Below are 24,869 nucleotides of genomic sequence, written 5' to 3' on the forward strand. Positions count from 1 at the left end.
GTCATGTATATTATACAGAAGAGAGGAAGGTAAAGGAGGAAGAGGGTTAGATAAAATTTGGCTTTCAGAAACCATGACTTTAGTTTCACTTCTCTGCCACTAAACAGGACAGTTGACCTCCGATTTTTTCAATCGTAGAAATAGAGTGATTCTGACTGGCCTTGGAGATGCTACTTTTTAGCCATAGGGAACCATATAAATATTCTCCAATAAACATGGAAAATATTTTAGAAACTACCATTTTAATGATAATAAGTGAGTGATACCAACCATTAAAAGTGAGGTCAAACTGATTTCTGTTAAGCATTCATATTTTTAATTATCACTTTTTTCTCTGATTAGCATTTTGACTTTTTGAATGATTAAGTTTCAAAAAGGTGACATTTATTTTTATTTTTTCCAGATTCTGAGCTAAATCACTTTGGCCATTATGTTATTGGGTTATATGACTGTGGGAAAAGATACACATTTTCCACACTAAGAAAAGCTCTCAGATTTTTATTTGCATTTAAGAGACTCAAAAACAGTGCCTGAAGTAACAATATTAAAATTTTATATGGCCACAATCCTTGTTAGGAAAATCTAACTTGACAATACGATAGAAAGGCATTTTTACAACTGTAATGGTTCAAAAATGACTGGCCTGAGTATGTCACTGGAGTGTTTTATTTGCTAGTTTTTCCCATCACCCTTGTTGAGGCAGATGGCCAAACTATTTGAACTTTCTCTTTTGCTTAAATTATTTTGATAAGATCATTGAGAGAAGACTATGCTTTATTTATCTTTACAAATAGCAGGTGTCCAATAGATATTCAATAGGAATTAAATTAGGTCTGGGAAACTCAGAGCCCCCCCCCCCCCAGAAAAGCTGCCCTAGTTTTAAGACATTCAATGTGTTAGCATCAACCACCACTAAAAAGCCTCCACCAATGTGTTTGCTTTTAGCAATCAACAGAATACAGTGATCATTTTAAAATCTCTCCATGCATATGTAGGGTATACTCTCCTAAAAGTAAAGGAAGATACCCAAAGAGGACAAATTTACACACATGACCAAGGAAGACACACATGTAAAATGAATATGTGGGTACACATAGATGCACATAATTTACATACAATGTGATTTACATATATTGTAAATTCCTATCTCTCTTTAGAGTGTGACTTCAAGCTTCTCTATTGATGTGACCACAGATTATATCATCTTCTTATAAAGGTTTAGTCTATTACACATCCTCCTTGACTCAAACTCATGGAAAAGTTTATAAGGGGGAAGGTCAAAAGGGTCTTGACACCTAGAAGTCATATGTTCTATAGAGAAAAGAGGAAGAGTAAAGAGGACTAGATGGCTAGATAGATAGATAGATCGATAGATAGATAGATAAATTTATATTTATACCAAGAGAAATGATAAGTAGGTAAATACAAATAAGCATAAGTTATGAATTAAGGAATATATGTGTAAGGAATCCATTTAACTACAGGAACATGCAAATAGGGAACACGGTAACCAAGTCAACTCATAGCCATAGTGTTTCAGGGATGTTGATGTTCCTCAGTGGTATCATCATATTGCTCTCTGCTACTCCGGTCAACTAAGCTGAACACCCCATCTCTCTTTGCTTTGTAGTATTCACATTCTTCTATGGGCATTTTTACAATGTCTCTGGTTGTCATACCTATTAGGTTAGGTTAATGTTGGGCTTCTCTTTGCTATCTATCATCTTATGGGCTTTGGTCTCTCAAGATCATCTATGTCCTTAGCTTTTCTTTGCTAAAGTACAGTGACTAGAAAGCCTCTCCCTAAATAAATACATACTAATGCTTCTTTAGGGCAAAGTACAACACAAAAGTCACAGAAAGTATCCCAGGCAAAGATTAAGTCTGTTATTTTGACTTCTTGTTCCCTGTCCTAATTCAAAGTCCATAGTGCCAGAAAATTATCTTACTTGGGATAAGAAATTTCTTGTAATTACATTTAACCTCTTGGAGGAAACCTGGGCTCCTAAATTTTAGTTTGGGAATTATAACATATCTGTTATTGTTCAATAATTTTCAATTGTATCTAACTCTTTGTGATTCCATTTTTGGTTTTCTTGGAAAAGATACTGGAATTGTTTTACAGATCATTTTACAGATGAGGAAACCAAGGCAAACAGGTTTAAGTGACCCTACCAGAGCACAGTTAGTGTCTGAGGTCAGATTTGAACTCAGGAAGATGAGTCTTCCTAGCTCCAGGTCCAGCATTTTATCAACTGTACCACCTACCTGCCCTAATATATTTATAAACCAAAACAAATCAATCATTGGAACTGGGGAGGGGGAGGGCAACTAGGTGGTGCAGTGGATAGAGCACCAGCCCTGCAGTCAGGAGGACCTGAATTCAAATCCAACTTCAGACACTTAATAATTACCTAGCTGTGTGACATTGGGCATAAAAATGGAATTGAGCAAGAAAAAAAGCTTAGCAAAGGTGAGGTCTTAGACTCCCCCTCCTCTTATTCACATTCTTGACTTTATTAGGTATATTTTCTATCAATAAAATGCTTAATTCTGTGCTATATTCTGATAAGCACAAAATTTTGTTACCCTCTAACTGCAACTCATCTCCTGCTTTTCCTCCCTTCTTTCTTTTCCTTCCTTTCATCCTTTCTTCCATTTTCCTTTCTTTCTTTTATTCTTTCTTCCATTTTCCTTTCTTTTTCTTTTTTCTTTCTTCCTTCCTTTCCTTCCTTAGCTGAAAAACATATAACAGGAAAAAATAAAATCATATTAATTCATAGTTTATTAACTCACAGTTTATAATCATTTGTACAAGAACTAGGCTAAAGTTTAGCAAATTATTCTCTGACTAGATACTTTCAGGTATGCAAACAATACCAGAATGTATTCAATCCAATAATACAGACTACAACCCAGCCATGCCTTTCTATCCTGTGTGATTCTTATTCATGACTTCCCTTGATTTCATCATGAGAGCACCATCCAATGTCCAGGGTGTCTTCTTCATTTCTCTTGCTTACTAGCTATTAAATTACACACACACACACACACACACACACACACACACACACACACACACACACCCAGTGGTCAAGTCCAATACTTCATTCATCTGTATATGAAGAATTTTGAAGCAGTGGAAAATTAGCTTTTGCTCTTGTCTTATGACAGACTCATTTATTTCACTCATTTCTTTTTTTAAATATAACTACTCTATTTGTTTTCCAATTATATATAATAGTAGTTTCTACCTATTAGATTTTGTAATATTTTTGGATTTCATAATTTTTCCCCAACCTCACTTCCCTCCCCCATCCCCCCACAGAAGGCAGTCTGATAGTCTTTATCTTGTTTCCATGCTATACATTGATAAAAATTGAATGCGTTGAGAGAAAAATCATATCCTTGAGGAAAAAATAAAATATAAGAGATAGAAAAATTACATACTACATAAGACAACTTTTTTTAATTGAAGGTAATAATCTTTGTTTAAAATCCACAGTTCTTTCTTTGGATACAGATGATTGGATCTCCATTGCAGATACCTTACAAAAAATACCTTAAAAAACCTGATTGTTGTACTAATGAAATGAGCAGGTGAATTAAGGTTGATCATCAACCCCATGTTGCTGTTATGGTGTACAATGTTCTTCTGTTTCTGCTTATCTTGCTTAGCATTAGTTCATGCAAATCTTTCCAGGCTTCTCTGAAATCCCATCCCTCCTGATTACTAATAGAACAACAGTCTTCCATAAGGTACATATATCACAATTTTTTCAGCCTTTCCCCAATTGATAGACATTCACTCAATTTCTAATTCTTTGCCGCCACAAACAGAGCTGCTATGAATATTTTTTGTACAAGTGATGTTTTTACCTTTTTTCATGATCTCTTCGGGATATAGACACTCAGACATTTCTTTGATGACATTATTTCTTTTTCTTCCTCATAATTTCTCATTTCTAATATTTGTCAGCCAGTTTGAGTCCACCCTGCAATTTCAATTGCCCTCTGGGAAATACTCTTTGTCAATTCCTCAGAAATAGTATCATTCTCAGTATTTGTGGCTATTCAATAAAACCAGAAAAATATGGATATGAAGATATTCATTATTCACCCTTTGTTCCATGAGTCTTTTTTTAAAACTTATTTCGGCTTGTCAGTGATTTCATTTCCTTCTTGAGTATTCTCTCTCTTCACTCTTTAGTTCTCCTTTGTCTTTTCTGAGTCAGTTCCTCCTCTTCCACACCCCCATAGAAAAACACGCAGAATTTGGGCCTGAAGATTATTTTTTTTCAAATTTTCCCCAATTTCTTCCAAATGTATCTTCTCTGAATTCAATCTCTGCCCAAATCTTTCCAGAATATCTGACAATTTTCTTTTCCTTCTTACTCATCTTAGGTCCTTCCCTCTTTTCTTGTTACTTCTCCCACAACCTTCTTTTGTCCCACCACAAAAGTCAGCAATAGAATATCACACAATTTACAGTCACACAACATCACTCGAACAATGTTGACTTTAAAAAAGATAACATTTTCTTCAAAGAAAAGCTTGGAATCATTAAAATAAGTTTATAATTTCAAATCTTGACCCAGTTCATAACCCATTTTTAGTGCCTGCTCAAGCTAGCTAGGTGGATGGATAGATGGATAGATAGATAGACAGACAGACAGATAGATATGTAGGTAGATGAAGGATAATTGGTTAGCTAGATAGGAAATACATATGTAGTAGATGGATTGATGATACATAGGTAGATAATTAGATGGTTAGAGAGATTAATACCTAGGTAGTTAGATAGTTGGTTAGATAGATTCATAGATAGTTAGATAGATAATATGGATAATATGTAGGTAGGGAGTTTGATGATACACACAGGTAGAAGGATAAATAGAATAAATAGATAAAGGATAAATAGATAAAAGGATAAATAGAATAGATAATTAGAGAGAAGATACATAGAAGACAGACAGAGAGAGAGAGAGAGAGAGAGAGAGAGAGAGAGAGAGAGAGAGAGAGAAATGGAGATATAGACATATTGGACCTTTTCTTCATCTTGAAGTCTCACTCATTCCTATAATCAATGCACACATTGAAAGTATTCTGTGCCCCTATGCCCCTCTCCTTTTGACTGGATAGCTCCTCCCAGAACTTCCATTTGAGGAGGACACTATTGCCAGGCATGTCTCTTTCCTTTTCAAACTGAACTCTGATATTTCGCTATGTAATATCTATACCCTTGCTGTTACCCCTTCCCTTTGTTTCCCTTTGTGGTCTGCCCTCATTGAATTGTCTTCCCATTGTCTTAAGACAATCTAAGCTCCCTACAAGCAAGGCTCTTTCTTTCTCCTATCTCTTAGCTTACTTCCCAGGACATATTAAGGGCTTCATAAATGCTTGCTAACTATTAAATCATACACACATACCCCCGCAGTGGTCAAGTCCAATATTTCATTCATCTGTATATGAAGAATTTTGGAGTAGTGGAAAGAGGTCTGAACTTCAAGAGAGGAAGACCAGAATTCAAATCCTACTTTAGACTTAGCTCTCAAAGAACCAGTCAATTTTTCAGTTCCACTTCCTTATTTCTAAAATTATGATAACAACATCAGTTACATCATGGGTTATTGTAGAAGACAAGTGAAATAATGTATGTGCCTGGTCTGGAGTCATCTTCCCAAGTTCACATTTGGCCTCAGATACCTACTAGCTGTGTGACCCTGGGCAAGTCACTTAACCCTGCAATTAATCCTCATCCACAAATGAGCTGGAGAAGGAAATGGGAAAAAACTCCAGTATCATTGCTAAGAAAGCCCCAAAATGGGATCATGAAGAGTTGCACAAGACTGAACAACAGTCTGAGAACCTAATTCCTCATTGCCTGAAATTAGGGTATATTTCATCCCACCTCCAGAGTTCTCAGGTACCCTTGGGGATTTGGCAAGTCTAGACTGTCTGACAATGGCATCATCCCCAACTAATGGTGTCTCCCTGAAGTTACTGATGTTGGTGCCCCATAATCTAGTTCTATTTAACCACAGAATAGCTTCTACAAAAAAATATTTGCTTCAAAAGGTATAATGAAAAATATACAAATTTACTCCACAACACCTAGGCTTAATTCCCCAGCTATTCTATTTTAGTCCAAAGGAAGGGGAAGGAGATACATTTCTTGACTTATTTCAGTGTCTGTAGAGCCCAATTCCAGATTCTAAGCCCCAAATCCCCTTCAGGATCAAGTCCCATTTGCACTGACTTCTCAAGGTTTTCCTATCAGGCTGGCAGGGCACATTACCCTTTCTGGAATCCTGGTTTCATGTTCCCCATGGTTGGAATTCCCAGGATCAGTGGGGATTCCCACTGAGAGGGCACAATTAAGTGAGGACAAAACAGAGAGCTTGGGCCAGATTAAAAAGCTGGGTGCAGGGGGGGGAGCTTTTCCCCCTCCCCTGGTTCAATTCATGGTTCTCATGTTGTGGGTGAATTGTGTAAGATTTTCACTCTATGGATGTGACAGGAAAGAAACTGGCCCAGACTGACATTTTTTTTAAAGACCCAGCCTGTTCTGGCTATTAGCCAATTGAAGCTATTTAATTGCCTTCACCTGCCCACCTGATAGAACACAGAAGAAAAGTGTCTAGAAGTTGAGTGATCTGGGCATGCCCTGAGACCCTTCTGAAAAATAGAAAGTGCTTTATAAATGTTACTTGTTGTTATTTTGATTCTCTCTCCACAATACCTCTCACATTCTTGCCCTTACCTTCATTGATCTTGTCTACCACCTGGAATCAATCCCTTATCATCTCTTTCCTGCTCTACCTCCTTTTTGATCTTCCTGACTCATCTCTCCCTTTCTTAATATATCTTCCATGCAGCAGCCAAAAATACATTTCAAAGATAGAAATCTGTCTATATTGCTCCTCTAACTCTGTCTAATGGAGGAAAAAAATGTGTAAAAATAAACAAACAAAATGTGTAAAAACAGACAAAAAACCAAACAACTATGTACAAACAAGCTATATCTAGGATAAATAGGAAATAAATTAACAGAGGGAAACTCCAGATTAAAACAAAGTCAGGAAAGACTTCCTATAGCAAAAATTTTGTCTGGTGCTTGAAGAAATCCAGGGAAACCAGGAGGTGGAGATGAGGAGGGAAAGCATTTCATGTTAGCAACCATAATTGAAAATTCCAGAGTTTGGAGACAGAGCTTGGGAAGCTGTATCTAAGAGTAAAAGGGGGTAAAGGTAGGAAGACTTGAAAGATAGGGTGGAGAGGTAGGAGAGGGAGAAGTAGGTTAGGAGGGACTTTGAAGGTCAAACAGGACAGATAAACAAACAAACAAATAAATAAATGCTTTTTAAATTAATCAAGCCCCTGCAATTTTATTTCCAATGATTGGTCACTGGACATAAGATTTTACATTTAGAGTATCAATGATAACATTAATGTTTATATAAGGTATTAAAAACATATCATTTTAATTACTCCCCTCCCTACTTTTCTGCAACTCTGCCACCATTACTGCAAAAGCTGAAAAGGAACCATTTTGCAATTTTCCTTTCTTATAAGTTGCCGTTTATAGAGCAGTCCATTCAATAAGGGGTCAACCTTTGATAAACCTCTGCATGCTTAGTTAAGTTGGTTCTGGGAAAGCAGACTTGGTCTCTATTGTATGGTAGCATCTGCCAGTTAGGGTTCTGCTTACATAGCCTATATACATAGTCTATTACATACCACAATGATCTGTATTATTTGATAGGACTTTCTCCACTCTGTGGAAATAGTAAAAGTCGATCATTTTAAAATAAGCAGTGGGAGAATATTGGAAATTCTCAAAAAAGAGCAAATTATTCTCAAACCCTGCTTCCTAGGAATGTTAGTAGAGTAAAACTTTTATGCAAAGTATGCCATTATTTGTAGATGATTCATATCTAGTCATTAAAGCTAGACATTAGGATGTCTACTTTCAAACACTGATGTATGTTTCTGTATGTGCTAATCTTAGAAGAAAAATCATTTTAATTTTTAACATATTTGGCAATTCAGACTTTTTACTAAATCGGTCCAGCCTTCTTTCAATTAGACTGAATTGATGGTTTTATTATTTTATAGAGTTGGAATTATATTTATTATGTACCTTAAAAAAGTAAATATGTTTTGGCAGAAATATACTGATGAATATACTGAAAAATGGTTGGAAACATCTTAAAATATTTGTCAGTTTTATCAAAACAATGTTTTCCCAATCATCACATTCAAGGGAAATTCAGTAGACATACCCATGCCAATTGGCAGTTAGTTTGTCAAGTTGACTGTCTTACTTTGACCACCACATATTTTTATCTCTATGAAAAGAAGGAATTAAAAAAGAAAGGAAGGAAGGAAGGAAGGAAGGAAGGAAGGAAGGAAGGAAGGAAGGAAGGAAGGAAGGAAGGAAGGAAGGAAGGAAAGAAAGAAAGAAAGAAAGAAAGAAAGAAAGAAAGAAAGAAAGAAAGAAAGAAAGAAAGAAAGAAAGAAAGAAAGAAAGATTGGGTCCTGCCTTAAAGAAAGGGAGGCTTAGCAATTCAGATAAAGACATAAGTGCATGACCTATGAGTTACTAAAAATTTAATGAATTAAGTCCATTTCTTTTTCTAACAAGGAGAAATAATATATACATATATATGACCTTGATATATAATGATATATATATATATATACATGCACATATAGATATATATGTAATTATATCATGATTTCTTTGGCCATATATGGATAGAAAACAACAGAATGGATTTATTCTCTTGTCAATGAAATAAATTATTTTAATAATAATGATAAATAACTATCATTATACCTACCAGGTATCAATCAGTTTCTAAATTAAGTATGGCTAGGTGGCACAGTGGGTAGAGTGCCAGACCTGGATTAGGAATATCTGAGTTCAAATCCAGCTTCAGATGTTTATTAGCTGTGTTGCCTTGAGCATGTCAATTAACTTCTGTTTGACTCAGTTTCCTCATCTGTAAAAATAAGAATAATAGTAGGTTCTTGCCAGGGTTGTTGTAAAGAACAAATGAGATAATAATTATAAAGTGCTTAGCATATAGTAGGCATTGTATTTAAATGTTAGCCATTATTATTATAAATATTATCTCATTTGATTCTCACAACAATATTGTAATTTTTAGCCAATTTTTAGCAAGTAGGAGGTTCAGTAGATAGAGCATGGGACTTGGAATTTAGGTAGATGTGAATTCAAATCCTGCCTCAAATACTAACAGTGTGACCTTGGGGAGGTCATTTAACCTCTCTGTGCCTCAGTTCTCCCACCTGTAAAGTGAGGATAATAACAGCATTTACCTTACAGGGTTGTGAGGATCTTATGAGTTAGAATAGATGAGGCACTTTGGAAACCTCAAAACAATATATAAATGATCATTATCATCATCTTTTTTTTTTTACTACAGAACAAAGTATAAAGTCTTTATCCTCAAATTCAAGGCCATCCATAATCTGGTCACAATGATTTTCTATTACTTCCTTATACATACATTGTGCTACATTCTAATTAGACTGCTACCATTCTTTCTTCCCCTGCTCTCTTCAATTTAATTATGCTTTCTCAAGTTATCCTCACATGGAGAACCCACTGGTTTAATGGGGCTGATCCTGTTATTACAAACATGTTCCCTTTAGGGATTCATTCATATCTCTTAGTTAGAAATCTTCAATATCATCGAATTCTCAAACAGGACTTCCAGGGCCAAGAACATAGTGTTGTTATTGTCATTGTTCAATTGATGTTGTTGTTTGAATGTTGTTATTTTCATTCATATCTGACTCTATTTGGGGATTTTCTTGGCAAATATTTTAAAGTAGTTTGCTATTTTCTTTTCCAGCTCACATTATAGATAAGGCAACAAGGTTAAGTCACTTATACAGGGTCACAGATCTAATAAGTATGTGAAGTCAAATTTGAATTCAAATCTATCTGACTCCAGACCAGGCCCTATGTCCACTGTGCACAGAACTGCCCAGAACATAGTAGACACTTAATAAATGGTTGTTGTCTTTGAATGAACTCAAGGTTGAACCACATTCTACAACCAAAATTCATTTTTACTCTGGTCATGGAGAAAGTGATTCCTACATAGTCTGTCAAAGGGATTGAGATCTGAATCCTTAGAGGGAGCACCCATACCTTATGAAATCAGGGGATCCTCAAGGTGTCAAAGTCAGTCTAGAGAGGGTTCTGATATTTATGTTCAGAGATCTAGGAAAGTGCCTGCCACCTAGTTAGCACATAATAAATGTTTTTTGAATGCTTGACTGACCCATTTTCCACCTTGCTCTTTCTAGTCTGCATCCTCTTTGCCTTACTTTTCCAGTCCAGTGATGAATATCTGAGATCTGCAACATCATCATTATCATCATCATCACCATCAGCTATCATTACTATCATTACCATTAATACTATGAACACTAATAGTAACAATAAGTACTAACATATAATGATTTATCATATATTTCATGGCTGCACTCCCTTTTTTTCTAACATCGAAATCACATCAACTTTTTTGACAATAACATATATGCCTCCAGATCAGTTCCTATTTTGGTTTAGTAGTCTAAAGAATGAGGAAAGGAGCTCAGTGCACAGCTGTTGTTGTTGCTGCTATCCCCACTAACCTGATTAGGGGACAACAGAAGAGTTAAGCATGGGAGGAAGTTCCAGTAGCTCATACAGAATGCTGGAGAAGCTATTCTGGTTTTCACCAAGAGTCTCAATATGACTCTTCCCTTGTCCCTCAGACTCTCTAGTCTTTTTCACTTTTTGAATTTGTATTGCCCCTGTTTGTTCTCAAGATAAGCTGGTGTCTTTAAGGAAAAGTAAACTTAGTTATGATCATCTGTATTCAAAAAGATTCTTCCTTCTCTGAAAAATTTCTGGGGTATCTGCTGAGGGCTCCAAAAAGATTGAATTGAATATTATTAAATCCTCTCACCTCTACCCCCCACTTTAAAAATAGGGAAAAGCATTGAATCTAAATCAATGACTTTCAGGGAGAATCTGAGCCTTGAGGCAGCAATTTTGAAGAAGATTGACTCACAGAAATTGAAGACCCATACCCTCTTCCACTGTTCTCCCATTTTCCCTTCTCTTCTGACTTCCCTTTTCCCAAGTTGGACATCTCCTCTCTCCATGAGTCCTCTCAATGACTATTTGAAAGTCCTCATGATAGGGGTGGCTAGGTGGCGCAGTGGATAAAGCCCTGGCTCTGGAGTCAGGAGTATCTGGGTTCAAATCTGGTCTCAGACACTTAATAATTACCTAGCTGTGTGGCCTTGGGCAAGCCACTTAACCCCATTTGCCTTGCAAAAACCTTTTAAAAAGTCCTCATGATAGGCAGAATAAAGACTTGTGATTAAGGGGAAAGTCATAACAAGAGATACCGGAAGGGAAGACTTGGAAAAGAGTAATTTTGTCCACATGAGAGTAGGGAACACTCTCCTAAATCCCCACCTCTAAGATATATAAAACAAACTACAAATATACTATAAACTACAAATATAAATCAAATCACTAGCAACAAAATCTTGAAATTGAACATTGTGTGATTATAATGAACAAAGTCAACCTAAGAAGAAAGAAGATAACAAAATGCATCTTCTTCTCCATGCAAAGATCTATGGATATGAAATATTGCATATAATGCCACTTGAAGTAATGAAGTGTTCAAAGAAGACTAACACATCTGGTGAAAAGGCTTGCTAAACTTTTTTCAAAGCTTCTTAATCATCTTTGATGTCCACCTATCGTCCAATTCTCACCGGTGGCTCCAAGAAGCTTTAGCATTAGCAAAAACTACATGCCAATATAATCATCTAAGCAGATCAGATTGAGTATAGCCAACAGACCTCAATTCTGTTAGTGAGTTAGGAAGATGCTAACCATGATGACTTTGAAAAAAAGAAACCGAGGATGATAACTTTGGGCACTGCTGCACCTACTAAATCCAACTCACCTATAAGTAAAGAAATTGCTTCATGATGTCACTAGTCTTCAAAAAATGAAGGAACAATAACAACAACATTAATAATAATGTCACTCAGCTGAATCAGTTAATTTGATTACCATATTAGTCAAATATTAGTTAATTTGCAACATTTTTTTCTTTTTTTATTAAAACAAGGAATGGTTCTTTCAACAGGGGAGTGGGGAAGGCTATACTTGAAAATTAAGGTGTTGTGAAGATAAAAGATAACAATAAAATGTTTTTCAAGGTAAATAAAACTATTCCTTGGGTGGAACTCTTGATCTAACTTTTTTTATCCACCTAGCATGACCTGGATTAGATAGTGACAATCTTCCAAATGTCATGTGTCAATTTAATGGTTCCTCTTCTGATATACAGGAGTTGTGGAAACTGGGGGTCATTGACTTTCTGAGCATGTAATAGGGAGGAATAATTATGTCAACCATTGTAAGGGTGGGTGGTGGAATATCATGATTTTTCTCTTTGATGCATTGGATATGGGTAACTTTAACTAGACTGCCTGCCATCTTTGGCACACAAGCTGTATAGCTGATAACCTCTAATACAGATATAATGGGATCCGGTATAGATGTAAAGGCTTCATGGAAGAATCAGATAAATTAATGACAGTCCAAGGCATTTATTTGGTCATTCATTTGGTCCAGCATTTAGAAAGGGAGACAATAGGAGATAATAAAGACCAACTGCTGCTGTTGCAGGAAAAAAGAATTTTAAAAGATTCTTTGACAGATTTCCCCAAGAACTTAGTACATTTTACAAAAAAAATCTCTCTCTCTCTCTGTCTCTCTCTCTCTCTCTGCTTCTCCTAGGTTTGATGGGTAAGGTTTCTACATCCATGCTAACTCCAAGAATGCTTCCCTCCACTCTCCACCTTTCAGTTTAACAATGTTGAAAAGACTAGTTGTTTTATAGGAACTAGTGAGGACTTGCTCAATTCTAATTGATTTTCTGCTCCCCAGGTCACAGGCAGGTTTGTGCTCATCACCAAGTTTACCTATGGGATGGGAGTTTTATCCAAGAGGATTCTGGAAAAGGAAGTGGATACTGCTCAGAGAGAAAAAAAAAAGATATGACCAAGGTAGAAGAAGCCAATCTGAGAAATAGTGAACTTGTAAACCAATATAGTACTTTCCTAACTTATCAAGATAGGACTAGTAAAAAGGCTGATTAAGAAAATAATTTCCATATCTTATTTTTGCTGTTTTTATGAAATGCAGAAGAAATCAATTAAATTGGTCTGTCATTTTTTCTTTGCAAATTTATTATAATTGAATACGAGTATCTTCTGTTTTTTATGTGGTTCTTTGTGTTATCCCCTAGATAATGGTGCTAATGTTATACAGCTAGGGTTGTATTGTTGTCTAGAGAAAATATAAAGAGGTGAGGACAGTTAAAGGGGTCATTAAGGGCTATGACAAAGTGAAGCACATGCTACCAATTGAAATTTCTCTGATTTAGGTCAGGGAGGAGGGGGTAGTACATATGTACAGATAGAGGTCAAAAATATAAGACAAATAAAACAGGATCTAGAACTGAGTAGATGAGATCCATCATATAACTGAAAGAGCTAGAGGTGGTTCCCAGACTTCCTTTAAGGCACAACTAAAATCCCATCTTTCTCAGAAAGTTTTGTCTCAACCACTCTCAAGTTTATCCTTTCCTCTTCTTATTTATTTCCTATTTCTCCTGTATTTATCACTTTTGTACTTATTTATTTGACTTTCTTCCCTATTTGATTGTGATCTCCTTGAGGGAAGGAACTTTTGGGTTCTCTTTTTGCATCCCCATCAAACTATTGAGTCTGAATGTAGGGTAAAGCATACTATATTGACTTTAAAAATTTTCTTATATTGTTTTCTTTCTTTCTCATGGTTTTTTCACCCTAATTTCTCTTTCACAATATGACTAATATAGATATAAATTAAACACAATTGTACATGTATAACTTTTACAAGATTGGGAAAAGGAAGGGAAGGGAAGGAGGTAGAAACATGTGCAACTCAAATTTGCAAATGGATGAATGCTGAAAAATACCTTTGCAAGTAATTGGGGGGGGTGTGACTATAACATCTATTCTCTTCAACCTTGAGGTCCCAGTGTGAGACATGTACCCCATGAAGAAAAACAAAATAAAACAACCATATGAAAACAAATGGAAGAAGATGTTCCACATTCATCAATATATTTAAGGCAGTACTTATTGTGATAGCAAAGAAATAGAAACAAAGCAGGTACCTGTTGATTAAGGGCTATACAATATGATTGAAGCGGAATATTATTCCACTTTAAGAAACAGTGAATATGAAGAATTCCATGGAAGACAATGTAAAGTAAGCAGAAACAGAAAAACAATATACATAATGATAACAACCTAATCTGAAGTAACAAAAATACAAAACTGAACATTGAACAATTTATAACAACTAAGATTGACCTAGGAAAAACATTGAGGGAAAAACCCCATTCTCCCTTCATTTTAGAAGTGGGAGATCATAAACATGAAATATTGCCTCAGATAATCAATATAATGTTAGTTTTGTTGAATTGCTCCTATCCCCTTAAATTTTTGTTACAAGGGATGGTTTCCCAGGTAGAAAACAGAAGGGAAAGACACAATACCTCAATAAAAGGCATTAGTTTAAAAAAAAAGTTAGAATAAAATATAGCAGCTACTGACTTTCAAGTGTACTCTACTAATTCTTGAATTACCTTCAGGTATGGGCCCTTAATGTTGTGTCAAATTAGATACTTTCACTTTTGTCTAGGTTATTTCTGTTTCTATCTGGTTAGAAATACCAATGGGCCCTCAACTGACAAATGCTCAAAGGATTTGCAAAGCCAATTTACAGATGAGGAAATCAAAGCTATCAATAGTCATATGAAAAGTTGTTCTAAATCATTACTGATTAGAGAAATGCAAATTAAAGCAATCCCTGAAGTACCACCTCACACCTCTTAGACTGACCAATGTGACCAGAAAGGACAATGATCAATGCTGGAAGGGATGTGGGAAATCTAGGACACTAATGCATTTTTGGTGGAGCTGTGAATTCATCCAACCTTTCTGGAGAGCAATTTGCAATTATACCCAAAGGGCAATAAAAATGTGCATACCCTTACTACTAGGTCTATACCCTGAAGTGGTAGCAAAGAATTGGAAATTGAGTGAATTCCCATCATTTGGGGAATGGCTGAATAAATTGTGGTATATGTATGTTATGGAACACTATTGTTCTATTAGAAACAAAGAGGGATGGGATTTCAGAGAAGCCTGGAAAGACTTGCATGAACTGATGCCGAGATGAGCAGAACCAGAAGAATACTGTACACAGGTAACAGCAACATGGCGGTGATGATCAACTTTAATGGACTTGCTTATTCCATTAATGCAATAATCAAGGATAATTTTAGTGTACTTTGATGGGTAATGCTATCTGTATCCAGAGAAAGAATTTTGGAGTTTAAACAAAGACCAAAGTCTATTCAATTTTTTAAAGTGTCTTATATACTATATAATTTTGCTAACTCTACTATTATCTTTTCTCCTCAAGGATATTTCTCTCTCAACACATTCAATTTCAATCAATGTATAGTATAGAAACAATGTAAAGATGATTAGACTGCCTTCTGTGGGGGTAGGGAAGGGAGTGTGGGGGGGACCGTAAAGTTCAAAACCTTACAAAAATGATAAATAGAAACCACAATTGTATATAATTGGAAAACAAATAAATTATTCATAAAAAAAAGAAACACCAATGGGAAATAGTATGTAAATGTGCACAATGTCTTTGAGGAAATACATTTTCTTGTTGATCAATCATTTTCAATTGTATCTGACTCTTTGTAAAACTATTTGGGGTTACTTCTCTGGTTCTTTTATTAGCTAAGGAAACTGTGGCAAACAGGTAGACCTCACCCAGGATCACACAGGTTGCAAGTGCACCACAGTTCTTTCTTTTGTCTTGCCACACATATGCACACACGCACTCTCACACTGATGTAAACTAGATTGACTATCTCCTTTCCACTCTCTTTCAGATGGTGTTGTTGGCAAGGTGTGAGGGACATTGCAGTCAGCCCTCCCGCTCAGAGCCTCTTGTCTCCTTCAGCACTGTCCTGAAGCAGCCCTTCCGCTCCACCTGTCACTGCTGCCGGCCCCAAACCTCCAAATTGAAGGCCCTGAGGCTTCGATGTTCTGGGGGAATGAGACTCACAGCTACCTACCGGTACATCCTCTCCTGTCATTGTGAAGAGTGCAGCTCCTAAGACTTGCCCACTGGAGAATGCTTTAGGACTGGCTGGCATTGTGGCTTCTGCCATGGGATTCTTGAGCCCCAAAGGACAGATGGCTGCATGACTCAGAAGCTTAACTTCTTCCAGATGAGGCATTGGGAACACAAAGGAAATAGAAAGAGTCAGGGAAAAAAATAACACTTTATGCCCTGGCCAGTTCGTGTTCTACTAACAGACATGATGAGTTTGTTCATGAAGAGGAAAACATAGGGTATTGATTTTGGTATCCTTCTGGTTTCCTCTTCCTCCCCCCCCCCCCCCACTCTACCTCCCCTTGGACCAAGTTCTTTTAGTAGTTTTTAATATTTATCTTTTCTCCACTTTGCTTTCAATGCTCACCACTCCTGAGCATTAGTGGAAAAAGAAGGTAGACAGTAAGCCATCACTCATTAGAGACCATGGAAGAAATGACATTGGACAGGAGGAGGTCTAAACCTTGTTTATGAAGCGTTCTTCTATTGTTGAACTTTCATCTCCACGTTACATTGATCTTGATTACAATTGCTGCTGCTGCTGCTAAAAGTTGTCACTTGTCTATTCCAAACACCAAGTATGTGGACATGCTTGACCAAGTTTAGCTGGCATTAAAAATAATTAACAAGAAAACTCAGGCTCTCTTTTGGGATGCTAGAATGTTTAGACCTTAACATCTACTTGGCTCATTTAGGAATGGCTTAGGGCAAACACAACAATATATATTTGGGCATTTACCCGTAGGATATCTTAAATAAATTATGACTGTCATCAGTAAAATGAGTGTAAGGAAAGAATTTAAAAGACCTGTATAGATGCATGTGGAATAGTTATATTCATGTATTCAAATGCTGAAACTTCAGATATCAACCAATATGTATATGCACTATGGCTTAAGTAGCTGTATTTGTATATTCTTCTCATCTTCCTCAGTGTTTCTACCAGGTGCCAAAATGGTGGCCTAACTCTATTTTTTTCAACTTTTGGACACTGGACCCATAGATGCTTTTGGTCCTTGAGACAATTATTACAGTCAATTTGGGCTGCTATTTGAACTGTTAAATTAGAAATCCTTGATTTTTAAGGAAAATAAACTCTGGGGATAACTGGGAAAAAAACTTCTTTTGACATGTGGTCTTATCCAAACACCTCTTTTTATAGATGAAGAAGCTGAGGTCCAGAGATTTTAAGTGATTTATTTGCCCAAGGCTGTGCAGTCAGAGACTAACTTAATCAGGATTCAAATTCAGGTCAACTGGCTAATCACATAATGTTCTTTCTCTATAGCACTATCTCCCACAATGGTTTCTTAGTCAAATTATCATAGATTTAGCCTATCATTCAAGTTTGAGGTTTAAAATGCAATGAATCCTTGGTGGACCACAAAATCTACTTTAAAATACTTTACTAATTTAATAATTAAAATAGCACAGTTGAAAAGGTTAAAATAATTCACTATTTCTCCTATAAAATCAACACAGTAGATAGACCAGAAGGCATTTTCTGAGGGTTATAAATCCTAAAATGAAGTTGCCACCATCCCCTCCCCCATTCCCCCATTCATTGTTTCAAATTACAGAAAAATCTGACCTTTTTTGATTTTTCAAGGCAATGGGGTTAAGTGACTTGCTCAAGATCATGCAGTTAGGTAATTATGAAGTGCCTGGGGTCGCATTTGAATTCAGCTCCTCCTGACTCCAGAGTCAGTGCTCTGTCCACTGCATCAACTAACTGTCCCCAAATCATGACCTTCTTAAGGAGCCATTCTAATTCACCTGCAGATTGTGGGGCTTCTTAACTTTTTTCTTCAGTCATGGAATATTTGTAAATACATAGAATTACAAAGCAAACCAAGGTATCTTTCTGAAGAAAGGGGAAAATAAAGATCCCTCCCCTTCCCCATGGAACCCAGGTTAAGAACTCCTGTTAGAATCAGTGACTGGAAGGGACAGTCAAGGAGAAAGGGAAAGGGAAGAAAGGAAAAGCACCCAGCAGCACAAACCCAAAAATCCCTATTATAAAACAAGGTAATTTCTTCTTATTCTCAATGACAGCACCACCCCTTCACTCTAGACATTAATATAAAACCTACACAGTCCCTGCCATTCAAATTTCTTCACCCTTCCTTGGAAGGTTTCCTTTCCTACTCAATGACCCATGATATGCACCATAACATCAAATGCACATACTTGTCATAATCATTGGGCAGGCATCCTGGGAAGCATTTTTCAACCCAAGGAAAAAAAAGGAAGATGGGACTACTAAGACATATAATATTTATTTCTTAGATTAATAGTTTTTTTTTTTTAATGAAGGGTGGGAGTAGAATAAGAATGAAAGTAAATAAGGGTAGTTTTCAAACCAGGAAGGATTGGAGAATATTAAAGTGTAGAACTGAAGTCCTTCAGCTCACTATGGCTCACACTGCAAGAGCTAGTTAAGCTTTACAAAATGCTTTATTCACAATAGTCTAGTGAGTCCAGTAGTACGGAAGCTCTCCCCCTTTCCCTCTTATAGATCTACTGTCCTGGCACTGACACCTATACTCTTAGCATCATCATTAATAACAGTAACAATAATAATAACTTTTAATTATAAAATCATTTACACACATTTCCTTTGATCCTTACAATTTGAGATGGCTACTATTATCATTATTTGACAGAGGAATGATCTGAATCTCAGAGAAATGAAGAGACTCATAGTCTCACATTTAATAATATCTAAAACAGAAGTTGGATCCAGGTCTTCCTAACTCCAACTGCATAATGTTATTAAGTTATTTTCATTGTTTGTAAACAGCATCCCATACTACTTTTCAATTCCTTAAAAGATCAGGGCAGTTGCAACACACAAAAGTTTGTAGTCCTCAGAGGAGGATTCAGTGATATTGCTCAGGACTATTGCATAGTAGATAGAGTACCAGCCCTGGACTCAGGAGAGCTGATTTGTGACCCTGGGCAAGTCACTTAACTCCAATTGCCTTACAATCAGCATCATCTCCAGTCTTCCTGATCCATATCTGACCACTGGACTCAGATGACTCTGAAGGAGAAAGTGAGGCTGGTGACTCAGCACAGCACTCCCCTCATTCTAATCCAATTCATGTTCATGTCATGGCATCACTCCCTGATGTCATGGTCTTCTTCAAGAATGAAGGACAGGGGCCGCTAGGTGGGGCAGTGCATAGAGCATGGGCCCTGGAAGCAGGAGTACCTGAGTTCAAATCCAGCCTTAGACACTTAATAATGACCTAGCTATGTGGCCTTGAGCAAGTCACTTAACCCCATTGCCTTGCAAAAATCCAAAAGAAAAAAGAATTAAGGACAAACAACAATCAGAAATAACCATTCTCAAAATTACTAATATAAGCATTTACCCCTCATTGAGCCTTTCAATTGACTTAACAAAATTCCAGAGTTTGACATAGAATAAATACAGACATGCCTTTCATATAATGCTGTCACATATACAAAAGGAAATAATTGTATTATGAACTTAAAATTTTCCAGTTGTAAATCAATAAAATGAATTTTCCTTTGGGCAAGTCTGGTAGGAGCTCTAACTGTGATGTTTTGGTGTGGTTGACCAGAACATTCAGTGAATAGGAGGAAAGATGTTTCAAATGAGAAGTTAAGCAATAGGACAAAGAGAAAAGAAGATGTTGAAAAATCAAGAATTTGGTACTGCATGAATGACAAACAAAAGCCTCTGTGAGAAGGAAAGAACTCCCCCTACCATTTGATATTAGGATGTCTTAGATTCCATAAAGGATCTTAACTCTAGATTGGGTGATGTAGGTTGAATCAATTATAAGGGACTTTGAAATATTTGTATAAAGCATTGATGAGTATGGAACACCCTTTCTAATCTATTAAACAGATTACCTCTGAAGGAATCATAATACCAGATAAGGCATAAATAGTCAATAAACATTTAAGCTCCTACTATGTGCCAGTTAAATAAGCTCTAGTGACACAAAGAAGTCAAAATAATTAGTTCCTGACCTCATAAAGTTCACAATCTAATGAGGGAAAGACCTAAAAAGAAGCTGAACTGGAAGAAGGAATAGAAGAGGATTAGGAGGGTACATGGTTCCAGTTATGATGAAGTTCTGCAGAAAGATGGGAATTTATGAGAAGGATATTTTTGCCCATTTCTTAAATGGTGGAATTTGGAGGAATTTTCCAAGGTCAAGTCTCGACCCTTTCCCCATCAGAGAAAGGAAAGAAGAAGAGGAAGTAGATGTGAATTTTCAGAGTTGATGCAATCTACAGAATGATGACAATAATGAAGTTCAAGAGAGCATCAAGGTGGGAAATTATGAGGTACCTGCTCTGGACCAGCCAAGGCTATGCATATGAGTTAAATGCTCACCATAATTTTTTGACAAATGGTATCAGCATCTTCACCATTACACATTTTAGGAAATGCATAATGTACATTTAGATCAAGAATTCCTGGGTTCAAATCCCTGTATATACTATATACTACTTTCTTTTTATTAGGTCTTAAGAAAATCGTTGGACCCCTATGGGCCTCCATTTCTCCATCAATAAAAAGAGCATAATGACACTTTTACTACTTTTCTCAAAGAGTTTTGTATACTTTAAATGTGAAGCTAACTAACTAAGCATATTCCTTCCTTAAAATGGTTTATGAAGTTAATTCTTCTTATTTGTTCATTAAGGAATAATACTAAATTATTTACATAGTATACAGTTCAATCTGTGGTCCTCTAAAAATATCTTTTTTCTATTGGTAAGAAAAGATACTCAGGTTCTAGTGCTAGTTCAACCATGGATTACCTGAGCAAACTGGAAAGAATGCCCTAAACTCTCTAGATGTCAGTTTTCTACATTTATAAAATGAGGAAGTCCATAATGTCTATTCCATCACAGAGTGTCTTGGGTTATAAAGTTATGACATTTCTAGGCAACTCCCTTCTTAAAATTAGAATTTTTACAAATTAAATAATACAGTTTTTTATTTTTATTTTCTAATTTTGGTCCTAGAAATTCCCTTTTGAGATCCATTCATGGCACTTCTAGAAGGACTTGGAAAATATGTCATAGGGTAATAAATACAATGATAACTTTCAGATCTATTCCAATCTTAGAAATTCTCTAATTCAGATGAAGAAACTAAGGGTGGTTATGATTCCTCCTGTATGACAGTTTCCAAAAGCAAAGAAATATCTTTACTACTGTTGAAGAAAAGAAATAATATTTTCTTTATTTCTGAGTTTCCTACTCAATACCCAAATCTAACTGCTTTTTTATTTTATGATATGCAATCTTGGATTTTTAGTCTACATCATTATCTAGTCATCTTCAATAGATATAAATATATGAACATAAAAGTGACATAATTCTTTCATATATTTTTCCAACAAATTTCTATGATTATTGAGATAGACTACAATATTCATTGAGTAAAAGAATTCAGATCCCTTAAGGGTAATATTACCATTCAATAAATAAAACCGAGTAGGTACTATGAAGCATAATTTTGGTTTGTTCTAGCCACATTAATTTACTCAGCAGAGGCTTTCAGGTCCTTTGTTTGTCCTCCTACACTGTTATCACATATTCAATATAAAGCCTAGTTTAAAATTATTAGAGCAATTGGACATGTGGGTCTCAGCTTTGTCTATCAGTAGGATATTATTGATCCAGAGCATTCCTCTCTGAGTATCATCCAATTGCCCCAATTTACACCTTCCATAAACCTTTTCCATTAACTTCTAAACTATGCACACTCCTGACCATGTCTGGCCAAATGGGAACAAGCTTTGCAAGCTAATCCCTTATGTTGATGGCTCATAATTAATTTTAAATTGATGACTAATTAGATAAGAATTGAGGTCCCATGGTTCACAATACCAATAACAACACAGTAAAATATACTTAGTATTTTGTATTAGTTTATATTTAGCATTTAGTATAGAATGCATTTGAACATCAGTATACTGCTCAAACATAATCCTGGGACTGTAAAGCAGGATTGCTAAAATAAGGAAAAATTAGTGTTCAAGTGACCTCCCAGGGAACAGAAATCATTTAATTGACTATGTCAGTAAAATATATCAAAGCATCTAAAAATTGTTTCAAGTTAATTCAGAGAAACTATATAGATTTTAAAATTCATGGAAAGATAAGTCTTCCAAAGTACCCATATTTTTAAAAATGGTTGAAAAATCTCTGCAAATGAGAAGTCATCTAAGAGCTTAAATTTGGGAAGAGTCTAGATAAACTGTCAATCAATTGACTGTTAAATTTAAGGAACTTATCCTACTAGTTGCCAACATGATATTGTGAGTAAGAGATAGTTTCAGTTTAACATTAACTAGGGCCTTTAGATCTGACTCTCTCCTTAATCTGGTATGTGACCTTGGGTCAGTCTCTTAATTTCTTTGGGTGTTGATTTCCATATCTATAAAATGAGGGAGTTGACTAGATGTTCTTTAAAGTTTCAGTTCTAACTTCCATCAAATTCATTCTACACATTGAAATATAAGCATCCCTGTGTCCATATATCTATGTATGTAAGCATGTTTAATAATATTGTTAAATACTTTACGGCATATAAAGCATCTTCCTACCAAATATCCCATGAGGTATATAATGCAAGAAATTTTACAGATGAAAAGACTGTCACCAAGCAATTAAATAATTTGTCTAGTGTAGTATAGTGTTGGCACTGTAGTGACCAGAGTGCTGAACCTGGAGTCAGGAAGACTCATCTTTGTGAGTTCAAATCCAGCCTCAGATGCTTAATAACTATGAGATCATGAACAAGTCACTTACCCTATCTGCCTCAGTTTCCTTATCTGTAAAATGAGCTGAATCAGAAAATGGCAAAACCATTCCAGTATCTTTTCCAAGAAAACCCCCAAAGGGGTCACTAAGAGTCAGACACAATTGAACAATGGCAACAATAAACATAGTAACAGAATCAGTATCAGAACTTAGGGTTTTGGGGAGCAGCTAGGTGGTGCCACCTGGAATCTAAATCTTTTGTGAGGACTGTTCTTGAATTTAGATTAAGACCTAAGACCTGGGCGGCTAGGTGGCACAGTGGGGGCAGCTAGGTGGTGCAGTGGATAGAGCACCAGCCCTGGAGTCAGGAGTACCCGAGTTCAAATCGGCCTCATACACTTAATAACTACCTAGCCGTGTGGCCTTGGGCAACCCACTTAACCCCATTGCCTTGCAAAAAAAAACACTAAAAAAAAAAAAAGAAAGAACTTAGGGTTTTTGAATCTAAGATCAGAACTCTTTACAATGTTTCCAGGTACATAGAGGATTCTATATTTAGAGGTGGAAGAAACCCTAGAGGTAATTAAGTCTACTTCTCTCCTTTTACAGATGAGTAAACTGAAACACCAAAAGGTAAAATTATACCCATAGTCAAAGCTAGTCTTCAGCAGAACTAGCATTTAACCCAATTCCTGTTATCCAATCCAGGCCACCACTTCTCATGTATATTGTGCCTGAGGTGAGACATATATTCTTCTGAGAGTTCATTTTATTTCTTCAATTGGTTCAACTAACAGAGAGCACCCTTTCTCCCCTTGCCTCCTGATAGCTTCTCTTCTCTATTTTTTCAAGAGCTATTTCACATCTAGGGTAGGAAATAAGCATTTATAGCACCTCCTATGTTCCAAGTGTTCTGCTAATATTATCTTTACAAATATTATCTCATTTCACAATCACAAAACACTGCAAAATAGGTACTGTTATTCCTATTTTGTAGATGAAGAAACCTAGGCAAACAGATGATAAGTAAAATGCCCAAGGTCAGAAAGCTAGTGAGATAAGATTTGAACTCTGGTATTTCAGACTTCAGGACCAGTGATCTATCCAATATTCCACCAAGCTTCCCCAACTTGATTTGGAGGCACCATCAAAAGCACACATTGTATTGCCTGATTACAGAAGAAGTGAAATGTGGTTAATTTTTTTCAAACTGAGTTTCAGATAAGGCAAGCTCTTGTTTGAGAAGACTACTCTTTAAAGTTGATATATTCCACCTCAAATTTGCAAACATGCCTCCTTTTCATCTAGTTCTATCTTCCTCTTTCATTCTCTTCCCTATTAGAAAAATCCTCAATAACAGATGGACAGGCATCTTTGTTGTTGCTGGTGAGTGGATGAAAGCCCTTCCATTTGTTAACTACTCTGAGACCGTCTGAAGCTCAGAGGTTTATAAAACATATGCTGAATAAACACTCCTAGGAAGATTATTCAACTTAAATTAAATAGTTTTGGTTTTGTTCCAGAAAAGAGAAAAACATATATCCCAACTGCAAAGGCAGTATAGAGATTCTTGTGCTGCATTGAGGTTTTTTTTTATCTTGGAAAAGATAAGTATCAAGCAAAAATGAAAAAGCAAGATCATTTGAGAAGAAAAGACACTGATCCGAGCTGGAATCAGAGAATCCTGGAAGGAAAACTTGTAACATTCATTTGAGATCCATGCTTTACTCCCTAGTCTTCTTCAATATAGTTCTAGAATTATGGTCAAATAAATACAGGAAAAGGTTTGACAATT

The 24,869-nt window shown here is 36.0% G+C and overlaps 1 protein-coding gene across 2 annotated transcripts in view; it reads left to right on the forward strand.

Annotated features, from left to right (window-relative positions):
• The window catches only part of NDP (norrin cystine knot growth factor NDP), a 57,262-nt gene extending 36,331 nt beyond the window's left edge, over positions 1-20,931 (forward strand). For both annotated transcript variants that reach the window (XM_074232636.1, XM_074232641.1), the window contains one exon: positions 16,086-20,931. In XM_074232636.1, coding sequence (XP_074088737.1) covers positions 16,086-16,313 — 228 coding nt within the window. In that variant the 3' untranslated portion in view covers positions 16,314-20,931. The remainder of the gene's footprint in view (positions 1-16,085) is intronic.
• Positions 20,932-24,869: the final 3,938 nt, after the last annotated feature.

The sequence above is a fragment of the Macrotis lagotis genome, chromosome 1 (genome assembly GCF_037893015.1).
Source record: "Macrotis lagotis isolate mMagLag1 chromosome 1, bilby.v1.9.chrom.fasta, whole genome shotgun sequence".
Lineage (NCBI taxonomy): Eukaryota > Metazoa > Chordata > Mammalia > Peramelemorphia > Peramelidae > Macrotis > Macrotis lagotis.